General features: G+C 56.6%; 1 protein-coding gene across 2 annotated transcripts; it reads right to left on the minus strand.

Moving 5' to 3' along the window:
* Nucleotides 1-843: 843 nt before the first annotated feature.
* Nucleotides 844-9,602, minus strand: BOLA3 (bolA family member 3). 2 transcript variants are annotated; one of them, XM_055122041.1, is made up of 4 exons: nucleotides 9,484-9,602; nucleotides 6,915-7,038; nucleotides 3,363-3,451; nucleotides 844-1,278 (listed from the first exon to the last, which is right to left on the minus strand). In XM_055122041.1, exons 1-4 carry the CDS (start codon nucleotides 9,535-9,537, stop codon nucleotides 1,213-1,215), a joined length of 333 nt encoding a protein of 110 aa, XP_054978016.1. In that variant the 5' UTR covers nucleotides 9,538-9,602; the 3' UTR covers nucleotides 844-1,212. The 2 variants fall into 2 exon arrangements, with proteins under 2 accessions (XP_054978016.1, XP_054978015.1); XM_055122040.1 differs by lacking the exon at nucleotides 3,363-3,451.
* Between the last annotated feature and the right edge of the window lie 1,838 nt (nucleotides 9,603-11,440).

The raw sequence follows: 11,440 nt of genomic DNA on the forward strand, positions 1-11,440 counted from the left end.
ATGCTCAGCTCGCACCCAAAAGGAGAGAGAACAAAAGGGAATGCCCTGCCACAGAGGCAGGGTGGAGTAGTGGGGGATGGGGTGGGGGTGGTGAGAGGGATACTGGGATCATTGGTGGAGGTGAATGGGCACCGGTGGAGGGATGGGTAAACGATCACTGTATGAGTAAAATGCAAACACAAAAGCTCATAAGTTTGTAACTGTACATCACTGTGATTCTCTAATAGAAAATTAAAAATAAATAAATAAAATTAAGAAAAAAGAGAGATGCTCAACAGGCAGGAGCTCCAGCTTCAATTCCCGGCACTGACAATTCCCTAGATGCTGCCAGGAGCGACCCCGAGCACTGAGCAGGGAGAAGACCCGGAGCACTGCCACATGTGCCCTCCCCACCAAACCAAAGGCAAACTGAGGGGGCGGGGCTGGAGCGATAGCACAGTGGGTAGGGTCTTTGCCTTGCACACAGCCAGCCCGGGTTCGATTCCCAGCATCCCATATGGTCCCCTGAGCACCGCCAGGGGTAATTCCTGAATGCGGAGCCAGGAGTAACCCCTGTGCATCGCCGTGTGTAACCCAAAAAGCAAAAAACAAAAAAAGAAAAAAGTGGGGGTGTCAGATCATTTTTGTAAAAGGCTGTGAAATTTTATGTGATGTGAAGAGAAACCGAGCCAATAGTCCAGCAGGGAGGGCATTCGCCTTGCAACATGGCTGCCCCGGGTTCGATCCCCTATCCCCAGCATCCCATATGGCTCCCCCGAACACGAACACGGCCAGGAGTGATTCCCGAGTGCACAGCCAGGAGTAAAGAGCTTGTCAGGGAAGGGAAAGAAAGTAGCAAACCAAGGCAACAGCACAACCAAAGGACCTTTTCTTTTGGCACTTGAGCAGTTTCACAGAGGAAGGAAATGTGACGAGACAGAGCAGCCACACAGCACCAACCCGGCTGTGGCCGCCACACCTGTCCCACCACATGGCCCGAAGTCGTCTTTAGAGCACCTTGGACAGCAGAGGACACTCTGGGAGCTACAGTGTCTTCAGGTCTTTAATTAACATCTAAATAGATAGATAACATATTCTTCTATAATTATTATATGGAAATGTCTTTGAATAAAATAGATTAAAAAAAAATCTTTTGGCAAGCTCCTAGGCAGGAACTGTCCGTCAAGTTCATCCAAGGTCTGAAGCAGCAACATCCAGGCAGCCGGGCCGTGGTCAGCGCTTGGGGACGGAGGTGAAGATCCGCAGTCCGTGCATCCCCTTGATCTCTTCTTTCAGGGCCTGCAAGGGTGACCGAGGATCACTGAGTTGTCATTTAATGTCGACCGCGCTAAGTCTAATGAGAGCATTTTAGGTGTGAGTTTTTATATCTACAGTTTTAGATGCACTGAGCAGTTGTTTCCTTTCACTGGAAACAATGTTTTAAAGCTTTTTTCTTTTTCCCCTTTTGGTGCCAGGAATCAAACCCAGGACTTCACACGTGCAGAGCAAGTGCTCTGCTCACGGAGCCCCACGGACCGGTCTGAAGACAACGCTTTGTTTTACTCCATTTGGGATGTGGGGACACATCTGGTGGTGCTCAGGGCTTACTCCTATTCTTGGTGGTGCTTGGGGGACCATATGAGACGTCAGGGACTGAACCCTGGTTGGCTGTGTGCAAGGCAAGAGTCCTCCCCACTGTACGGTCTCTCCAGCCCCACAAAACCCTTCCATACCAGTCTGGAAGCAGACCCCATGGCGGAGTGCAGTCAGAGCGCCTCCTTAGGCCCCCCCGTCTGTGGCGGGGGCACAGGCCCCGTCACCCCACCCCCTGCCCACGCACGGACTCTTCCCAGTGTCCCCTCTGTCCACACCCTCCCCACCCTGCCCTACCCCTGTTTCTCAGAGGGCCTGAGAGACCACCCGGGGTGCATCCAGCTGAGAAAACTCCGGCCTTGACCGAGGAGGGCTGGGTCTAGAAGGCCGCGGGGGTAGACACTGCTTGGGACCGGGTGGGCCCTGAGCATCAGGCCGAGCAGGGGCACAGGAGAAAAGGCCCCGGGAAAGGGTTAAAAAGCAAAGGGAAAGGACACGAGCCCCGGGACGGGACCGTGAGAAGCCAGCTTCGGGTGCTGCAGCCCCAGCCACGTCCTCCACCCCGACCCTGCCATTCTCCAGGGAGGTTGCCCGGGAGTGGGAAGCCGGAGGCAGAAGGAGCAGAGGAGGGCAGGGCACCCGGCCCAGAGAAGGGAAGAAAGACCTGGCCACGTCTCACTGGGGGGAGGCCTGGAGGACTAGGGAGACAGAGGCCAACCACGTGGCCAGAGAGTCAGGAAAGGGGTTAAGGCGCTTGCCTGGCATGTGGCCAACCAGGTTCAATCTCTGGTCACCCATATGGGGCCTCAAGCCCCACTGGCAGTGACCACTGAGTGCATAGATAGGAGAAGGGCCTGAGCACAGTCAGATGTGAGAAAGGAAGGCAGGCAGGAAGGCAGGAAGGAAAGCAGGAAGGCAGGAAGGCAGGAAGGAAGGCAGGCAGGAAGGAAGGGGGCTGGAGTGCAACACATAGTGCAACTCCTAGTACAACACATAGGGCGTTTACCTTGCATGGCACCAACCCGGGTTTGATCCCGGCATCCCATATGGTCTCCCATGCACCACCAGGAGTAATTCCTGAGTGCAGAACTAGGAGTAACCCCTGAGCATCATTGGGTGTGACACAAAAAGACAAAAAAAGAAAAAGAAAGGGGTGAAGGAGGGAGGAAGGGAGGGAGGGAGGGAGGAGAGGGAAAATATCCTGGCCAGGACAAAACAGGATTCTGGATTCTGCAGGTCACTGTGGTGTCCACTGGCAGACTGGACAGCAGCAGAGATGAGGCCCTGAGAGAGGCTGAGAGGCAGCGGAAAGCAGCGGCCAGGGAAGGGCAGTGGGCAACTGCTGGCCATCTGCCTCTTCGGTGCCAGCACAAGGCTGGGCACGGGGTCAGGGCCTTGGGCAGCCTCAGCTGACGGGAAGCTACGGCCCAGAGCCCCAGAGTCCCAGTTCCCCCTGACACAGGAGGGGACAGGGTGCGAGGTTCATCACCCAAGACGCACAGTAAACGTCAGCACAGTGAGACGAGGAAATGCAAAACAGCGTTTGGGAGTGGGGCTGGCAGAAAGGACGGCTTGAGTGAAACACGAGCAGAGACCCTGATTTCAACCCTGGAAAAATTCCCCACGGGGCCACAGTCTTGTTCCAGATGTTTCCCTCCGGGCCTGATTCCAGGGCCGGGCCTTCAGTGTGGCGACACTGCTTCCTGGCACTGCCAGTAACAAGCCACCCCCAGCAGCCTCCTCCCTCGCTGGCATTCCAGGGGCCCAGGAACCCGGGTGCCTCCACTGACCTGATTCACCATCTGGTGCTGCTGGACAATTTTCTTTGCCTTAAAGTCTTCCGACTCGATTTGGATTTCATACATGGCTCCGCAGCCTCCTAAAGTCAACACCAGTTGAAAGTGTTTAATTTATCCATTTTATTTAGAGCGGCCGCAGGCCCAGCCGGGCCCGAGTACTGCACGATCCAAGAAAGGTCTGCACGTTTAGTATTTGTTGGAAAGTTGCAAAGGCTGGGAGAAAAAGATCCTGGCTCCCCAAGGCGTCCAGGTCGGCTGCCGCAAACCCAGAATGCGCCTGTTTTTGCAAGGCCTTTCTTTGCGCTGCCCAGAGCCCTGCCTCGTGGGTTGGAAACAAAAGGCACAGCACCGGGAAACCCGAAGAACTGTCCGTGGGCCCCGCTATCTCCTGTTACTGGGCCAAAGAAGGCCAGAGAAGGGGGTGGCAGGGATGGACCTAGTGTTCCGGCTTCCAAAGGACCAGCAGTTGGGGCTGGAGAACAGGATAGCGGGAGGGTGATCGCCTGGCACGTGGCCAACCCAGCTTTGATTCCCGGCATCCCATATGGTCTCCCCTGAGCCTGGCCAGAACTGATCCCTGAGCACGCAGCCAGGAGTAAGCCCTGCGCACCGCTGGGTGTGACCCAAAAACTAAACGCAGGATAGGGCATGGGATAATACAATGGCTGGGGCACATGCTTTGCCTATAGGAGCCTCAGGTTTGATCCCCAGCACCACATGGTCCCCTGAGCACCTTGGGGTGTGACCGACCAAGCACAGAGGTGGGAGTAGCCTGCATACTGCCGTGTATTAGAAGAGGAAGGGGCCGGAGCAATAGTACAGTGGGGAGGACGTTTGCCTTGCACGTGGCCCACCCGGGTTCGACCCCTGGCATCCCGTAAGGTCCCCTGAGCACAGCAGAGAGAGAGAGAGAGAGAGAGAGAGAGAGAGAGAGAGACAGAGACAGAGACAGAGAGACAGAGAGACAGAGAGACAGAGAATCTAAAATAATTTGGGTTGAAATCACAAGTAACTGTACCTGAAAGGGAAGCAGGGAACGAGAAAGCAGGAGGGAAAGGGCCAGCGCAATACCACGCAAACCTCAAAGGCGCCCACCACGGTGTCTCCTTCTGGGAGAGCCTTCTCAGGCAGGGAGGGAGGGAACCACTCTCAGTGCAACTCTTGGGGCCACCCCTTGCCCATGGTGCTCTCCAGACATCTGGCTGGAGCACTGGTGCTGACGACTGGGGAGTGTATGAAGCAACATGGGAAAGACAGAAATACAGAAAGGGTGCCTGTACACAGATGACTGCAGGCCAGCGTTGGAGCAGCACAACGTGGAAAGGAGAGAGAGAGAGAGAGAGAGAGAGAGAGAGAGAGAGAGAGAGAGAGAGAGAGAGAGAGAGAGTGTGAAAGAGAGAGAGAGAGAGAGAGAGAGGAAGAGAGAGAGGGAGGGAGGCAGAGAGAGAGAGAGAGAGAGGAAGAGAGAGAGGAAGAGAGAGAGGAAGAGAGAGAGGGAGGGAGAGAGAGGAAGAGAAAGAGGAAGAGAGAGAGGAAGAGAGAGAAAGAGAGAGAGAGGAAGAGAGAAGTGCAATGTAGCTCTCAGGCTCTAGACGAGCCTGCGGTCACCCAAGGCTTGTGGCTGTGCAATATTTCTGGCTCCACTGACCCCAGCTTTTATTTTTAATTTTTTGTTTTGTTTTGTTTTGGGTCATAGCTGGCAATGCTCAAGGGTTACTCCTGGCTCTGCACTCAGGAATTACTCCTGGTGGCACTCTGGGGACCGCATGTGATGCCGGAGATTGAACCCGGGTCAGTTGCGTGCAAGGCAAACGCCACCGTCACCCCCCCACACACCCCTTCCCCCCGCTGGAACTATCGCTCCAGCCCCCATCCAGTCCCGTTTCCCACGAGCAATTCCATCCGGAGCTGGGCATGTTCCTACCCTCCCTCCCTGGGCCTGCAGCAGGTCCTGGACAGAGACACCAAGGTCTGCCGAGGCCTCCCCCTGACAGTCTTGGTGGGTCTCAGCTACCTACAGCGGCCACGACACAGGCCACTTTCTCGGCTTTCTTGCGGGAAGCTGCGCGGCCGGGGCGGGTGTGCCTATCGCTCCGTACCTGCTCCGAGTGTGGGCTTGGATAAAGGCCCTATCTCCCCAGCGGGCCTGCAGGGGCTGCCTCAGCCTGCTCCGAACACACAGATAGCTGCAACTTTGGAGGGTCCAGCGGTCCTCTGAGCCGGGCGGGGCCTGAAAACTGGGCTCGGCGCCATGTGTGCTGGGTCCTGCCTCTGGCCCTGCTGCCCACACCCCTTGCCGCTGGACAGATGACACTCTGCCTTCTCTGGGCTAGTCTCTTCGTGGGAAAGCGAAGCAGTTACTTTTTTTTTTTTTTTAATCGACAAAATGGGGCTGGAGAGAGAGCGCAGTGGGTAGGGTGCCTGCCTTGCGTGCAGCCAGCCTGGGCTTGCTCCCCAGCATCCCATATGGTCCCCAAGGAATGCCAGGAGCTAATTCCTGAGTGCAGAGCCTGGAAGTAACCTCTGAGCACCGCTTGGGTGTAACCCAAAGAACAACAACAAAAAAAAAAACAAATGGAAGAAAAAGACAAAACTTTGGGGCTGGGGTGATAGTTCAAAGGCCAGGAGCGCGTGTTTCGCCGTGGAGGCCCCGAGTCCCATTCTCAGCACCACATTCCCCCAGGCACCACCGGGCACGACCCTGGTGGCCCCTGGCATCAGGCCCAAACAACACAGCTTCACATGCTGGGCACTGACCTCAGATCTGGGCAGCTGGGAGTGACTCCCAGAGTCTCTGAACACCCCTTGCAAGCCCCCACCCCACTAAAAGAAAAGGGGGGAAAAAAGGACAAAATCTACAGGGTCCACTTCATGCCTGACATGCTAGAGTGTCAGAGAACGTGTGTGCGTTTTTGTTTTTTTTTTTGGTGTGTGTGTGTGTGTGTGTGTGTGTGTTGGCGGAGGGGTGGGGAGGCAGGAGAGATAGGACAGGGGTTAAGGTGCTTGTCAACCTAGGTTCGACCCTCAGCACTCCATCAAGTCCCCTGAGCACCACCAGATGTAGTACAAAAACCCAAAAATAAGAGAAGGAGGAAGAGAAAGGGTGAAGGGGGGCGGGGAAGGGCAGGAGGAAGGATGGGAATACAGGGGGCCAGAGAGAGGACAGAACGGAAGGCAGGGCATCCGCCTTGCATGCGGCCAACCTGGGTTTAATCCCCGGCACCCCAGAGAGTTCCCGAGTCCCCCAGGAATAAGTCTGAGTACAGAGCCAGGGCTAACCCCGGAACCCTGCCAGGTATGGACCCAAGTCACCCCTGTGCCCAAAATAATAGTCATAGTAGCAGTGGGCCAGGCTGGGCGGCAGGAGCTTCTGCACCCCCACCTCTACCCCAGCAGATGGGAGAGGCCGAGTCCTGCGTGTCCGAAAGCCACATGTAGGAGGCAGCCAGGGACAGCACATTCCCTCCACCTGGTCCCCAGCTCTCTCACCCCCCACAGGGCAAAACCCACTGACCCTCTGGGCAAAGGCAGAGGGAACCTCACCTGAAATGTCTGTGACTTTGATAGCTGTGGCCCGGGGAAACTTCTCTTGGAGAACCCGCGTCACCTTGAGCTCGCCCTCAGTCTGGGAGGCAAAGAGCCGCCGGGCACAGTGGAAGAGTGGAAGCTGCCATGGGAGGGAGAGAATCAGGCAGAGGCCCCAGACCTGCCCCCAGGGCAGCCCGGCCCTTCTCCTTGGAGGCGCTGCCCGCAGCACAGCCAGAAGCTAAGCCACAGGGGCAGGCGCGCCTCCCAGGGAGAATAAACTTTTTGTTATTGTTGACCTTGGAGCAATAGCACTGCGGTAGGGCATTTGCCTTGCACGCAGCTGACCTGGGTTCGATTCCTCCGTCCCTCTACCGAGAGTATCCCACCCGCACGACACAGCCTGGCAAGCTACCCATGGTGTACTCGATATGCCAAAAACAGTGATAACAAGTCTCACTATGGAGACGTTACTGGTGCCCACTTGAGCAAATCGATGAGCAACGGGATGACAGTGACAGTGATTGTTGGCCTTACCCAGTGATGCTCAGGGCTTACTCCTGGCTTACTCCTTACTCTTGGGGAATCACAGGGGATGCCAGGAATCGAACTTCGGTGAGCCACTGTGCAAGGCAAACACTGTACCTGCTGTACTATCACTCCGGCCCCAGAGAATAAAGTTCTGGGAATACCAGGGGTGGTTATAAATAATCAAGCTGGACCCTAGAGAAAAGGCCCAAACTTAGCTCAATAGGCGCTTCCCCACACACTGACCACTACACGGAACAAGACCAGGCAGTTTCACATCTCGGCTGGACCTGTGGGGAAGATCTTGGCAGAGACAAAGGGCCAGGCAGGCTGCCTCCCACATGCCCTGTGCAGTCTGAAGGGGCCGGAGCCCCCCACCCCCACACTTGATGCATGATTGACAATCTCCGTTCTCCCCCTTGGGGTGTGACCCGTGCCCAGCTGCAGCTGAAAAGGCAGACTGAAAGTGCAGGCGGGCAGGCCCCGAATACCCCCCTAAAGGGCCTGGGCTGGGGGCTGCAGCAATAGCACATGGGCTGACCTGGGCTCAGTCCTGGGCAGTGCATAGAGTCCCCTGAGCCTCACCAGGAGTGATTTCTGAGCAGAGCCAGGAGTAAGCCCTGAGCACTGCTGGTGTGACCCCTACCCACACAGGGGAAAGAAAAAAAAAAAAAGACGAATTGTTAGCCAGGTTTCTTGGTGCCAAAGCAAGGCAGGAAGAGACCCGGAGGAGAAGAGCTACAAAGGAAGCAGCGCCAGGAATGGGGTCTCTTCCTGGAGATGATGCAGCGCTGGGGGGTGTCCTGCCCACTAGCCCACCAGCCCTTTCCTGATGGTCTGGAGCAGGGCTCCGGGACCAAAGCAAACCAAACCATGACCCTCTCACTAGCTCTTGCACTAAGCGGCTTGTAAAAGTTAGGTTTGGGCCTTTTCTCTAGGGTCCAGCTCAATTATTTACAACGACTCACCCATACCCCTCTCCCTCCCCGTTACCCCCAGAAGTTTATTCTCCAGGGCCGGAGTGATAATACAGCAGGAATACGGGGTTTTGCCTTGCACACGGCTGACCCGGTCCAACCGCTGGCATCCCTACGACCCCCTAAGCCTCACCAGGAGTAATTCCTGAGCACAGAGCCCTTTCCTGTCCTCCCGCTGCCGCCTTCCAGGGCTTGGCCTGGGGCAGGGTTTGGGTGACACGGGTGAAGGAATATTAAGGGAAAAAGCGTGATGACCCTTGTGGCAAGACGACTGGGTGTGGGTGGGCCAAGAAGTCCTCCCCTCTCCCCCCATTCTGCCGGGCAACTGAAGTGCAGTGAAGAGGAACAAGAGATGGGGCGGCGTGGGCCTGGGTAAGGTGGCCCGGGAGGGGAGCAAAGGCAGAGGGGGGCAGGCGGAAGGCCCGAGTGGTCGGCGCCAAGGGATGCGGCGCGGGGGGGAGGGTCAGCACTGCAGGTTTATTCCTTGGGAGACTCCCCCGTTCTCAGCACCGCTGCGGGTTGAACCCTTCGCAGGAGTGATGGGCTGTCAACGCTCCGAGTCACCAGCAGGAAGACGGGCCCGGGGCGGCGTCCGGGCCGGCGAGGGAACAGTGTGAGGACCAGGGTGGAGAGCGGAGGGATGCAGGGCGTCCCGGGTGGGGGTGGGGGGGAAGGAAAAAAAACCCCAAATCAGCAAGTGCCCGAGGAGTGCCCTCTGCTGGCCTTCACTCCGGGCAAAGCCAAGGTCACGGAGGCCGGCGGGGGAGGGGGAGGGGGAGCCGGGTCCGGCCCTCTCGGACCCGCGCCGCTCCGACCCGGTCCGCACAAGCCGCGCCGCCCGGGCCGGACCGGACCGGAACCGGGACGGTTGGTGCCGCCCGCGGGCCCGCCGGCCCCGGCTGGGAAACGCACTGACAGCTGCGGGCGCCGGCGGGCGGCCCCGCGGCGCCGGGAATGAATGAGGAGCGCGCAGGGGGCGGCGGGGGCGGCGGGGGTCCGAGCCGGGACGCGCTGCGGGCCCGCGCCGCGCCCGCCCGAGACTCCCCGGGGCCGCCCCCGCCCGCCCCGCTCCCAGCGCTCACCCCGCGCATCCCGCGGAGCAGCGGCGCTGCCGTGGCCGGGCTCCACGCCGCCATGCCCGGCCGCTGCGGCTCGCCGCCCGAGGTCGCTGCTGTGCCCTCCCCCGGCGGACGCCGAGCCCCGGGCGCGAGAGTCGCCGACTCGGGCGCGATCGCCCCCTGCCGGCCGGAGGCCGCGCCGCGCCGCGCCGCCCCGCGCTAACTGGCCCGGAACCCGCGCGGCTCGGCGCGCCCAGCTCTGCATTGCAGCCTTCGGTGGAGGGGTGGCGGGGTTGGGGGAATCTAGGGCCAGGCTCCAAACTCTTTGAGAATAAACGCATTTTCTCGGGGGTTTTGGAGGATCTCCCTCCACCCCTTCCCAGCCAAAAAAAAAAAAAATGAAAAAAAAAAAGGAAGCCGTGAGGCCCCGAGCTATGATAGTACAGCCGGTGTCTTGTCTTGCACGTGGTTGCCCGGGTTCCATCCCACTGGGTTCCTCTGAGCACTTTCAGGAGTGATGATCCCCGAGCAAGAGCCAGGACTGACCCCCGCCCAAAGCAAAAATAAACGAACGAATAAATAAAGCAGCTCTGGCCTGCAGCTCAGGTTCATGAGGCTTCAAAAGTGAAGGCTGGAGAGACCCAAACTGTTGGTGGACTGTGGTCTGGTATATTCGGCCGGTACTTGTGTGCCTGGTGATAGACTCACATTACACTAGTTTTTTTAAATTTTGTTTTGGGGGCCACACCCGGCGGCGCTGAGGCTTTGCCCTTGGCTCTGCGCTTCAGGAATCACCCCTAGCGGGCTCAAGAGACCATATGGGGTGCCAAGGATGGAACCCAGCCAGGTTGGCCTCGTGCAAGGTAAATACCCTACCCGCGGTACTATTGCTCCAGCCCGTTTTATTTGGCTCTGCATTTTATGCTTGACTGCTACAAAATGCGGGGTGGTGGTTTTAGGAAAAAATTTCTAACTTCCCAGTTTTTCCTTCTTTAATGTCAGCGGTGTAATAAAAGCTGTCAAATATATTTTCTCCAGTCGTGTAGTTACTAAGACAGGATCCCCGCCCACGGCCGGTTTTAGGACTTGAAACAACACCCAGTTCTGGTTTAGAGTTGGGGTACCTGACCTGAACCAGCTCATGGAGAGTTGGTTTGTGACTTCTCTGGAACTGAGGAAGAGAAATGATCCTTTCTAACTGGACTTATAACTAAGTAGGAAGCTTGGAGAGGCTGGCACTTAACTCAGCGACTGTGTGGGCAGCACTTTGGAAAGGAAGCACGCACGCAACTGTAAACCTGCAGAGCCCAAAATGAACACTAGTCATTTTAGTGACTTAGTTTGTCACACAATTGAGAGACCCATTTAAATCCACGGATTGTGTTTGCAGAATGCCTCCTTTTCATCATGAAAAATCACTTTCGCTCATCTCCAACATCCCTCATCCCCATCATAGTTGCACACATTATTTTTAGTTATTGTCACTCTGCCCTGTATTCTCCCCATAACTTTTCCCAGTCAGAAAAATCTGAAAGAAAAAAAACCTGTCTGTTATCTGTGTATTTCAGATTCCTTCAGACTCTGTCAGCTACCGGCAAAATCCCAAGTTCTTTCAATATAATTTTTTTTTCCTTTTTGGGGTCACACCAGCGTTGCACAGGGGTTACTCCTGGCTCATGCACTCAGGAATTACTCCTGGTGGTGCTCAGGGGACCACATGAGATGCTGGGAATTGAACCCGGGTTGGCCGTATGCAAAGCAAACGCTACCGCTCCAGCCCCTCAATATAAGTTAAGGGTCATCCAGAATTGTCCAACAGAAGCTGTCCAACAGAAATTCAGTCCTCTGGATCACTGGATTACTAAAGCTCCCAGTACAAGCTATTTTGAGTTTAGTTATGCAATCGCTTAGCTTTTAAGGCAGTTCAAGCCTTGACTTCTCCAGGGAGCTGAGGCTCCACAGTAAGCTTAAAGGTCTACCA

This window comes from Sorex araneus, chromosome X (assembly GCF_027595985.1).
Source record: "Sorex araneus isolate mSorAra2 chromosome X, mSorAra2.pri, whole genome shotgun sequence".
NCBI lineage: Eukaryota > Metazoa > Chordata > Mammalia > Eulipotyphla > Soricidae > Sorex > Sorex araneus.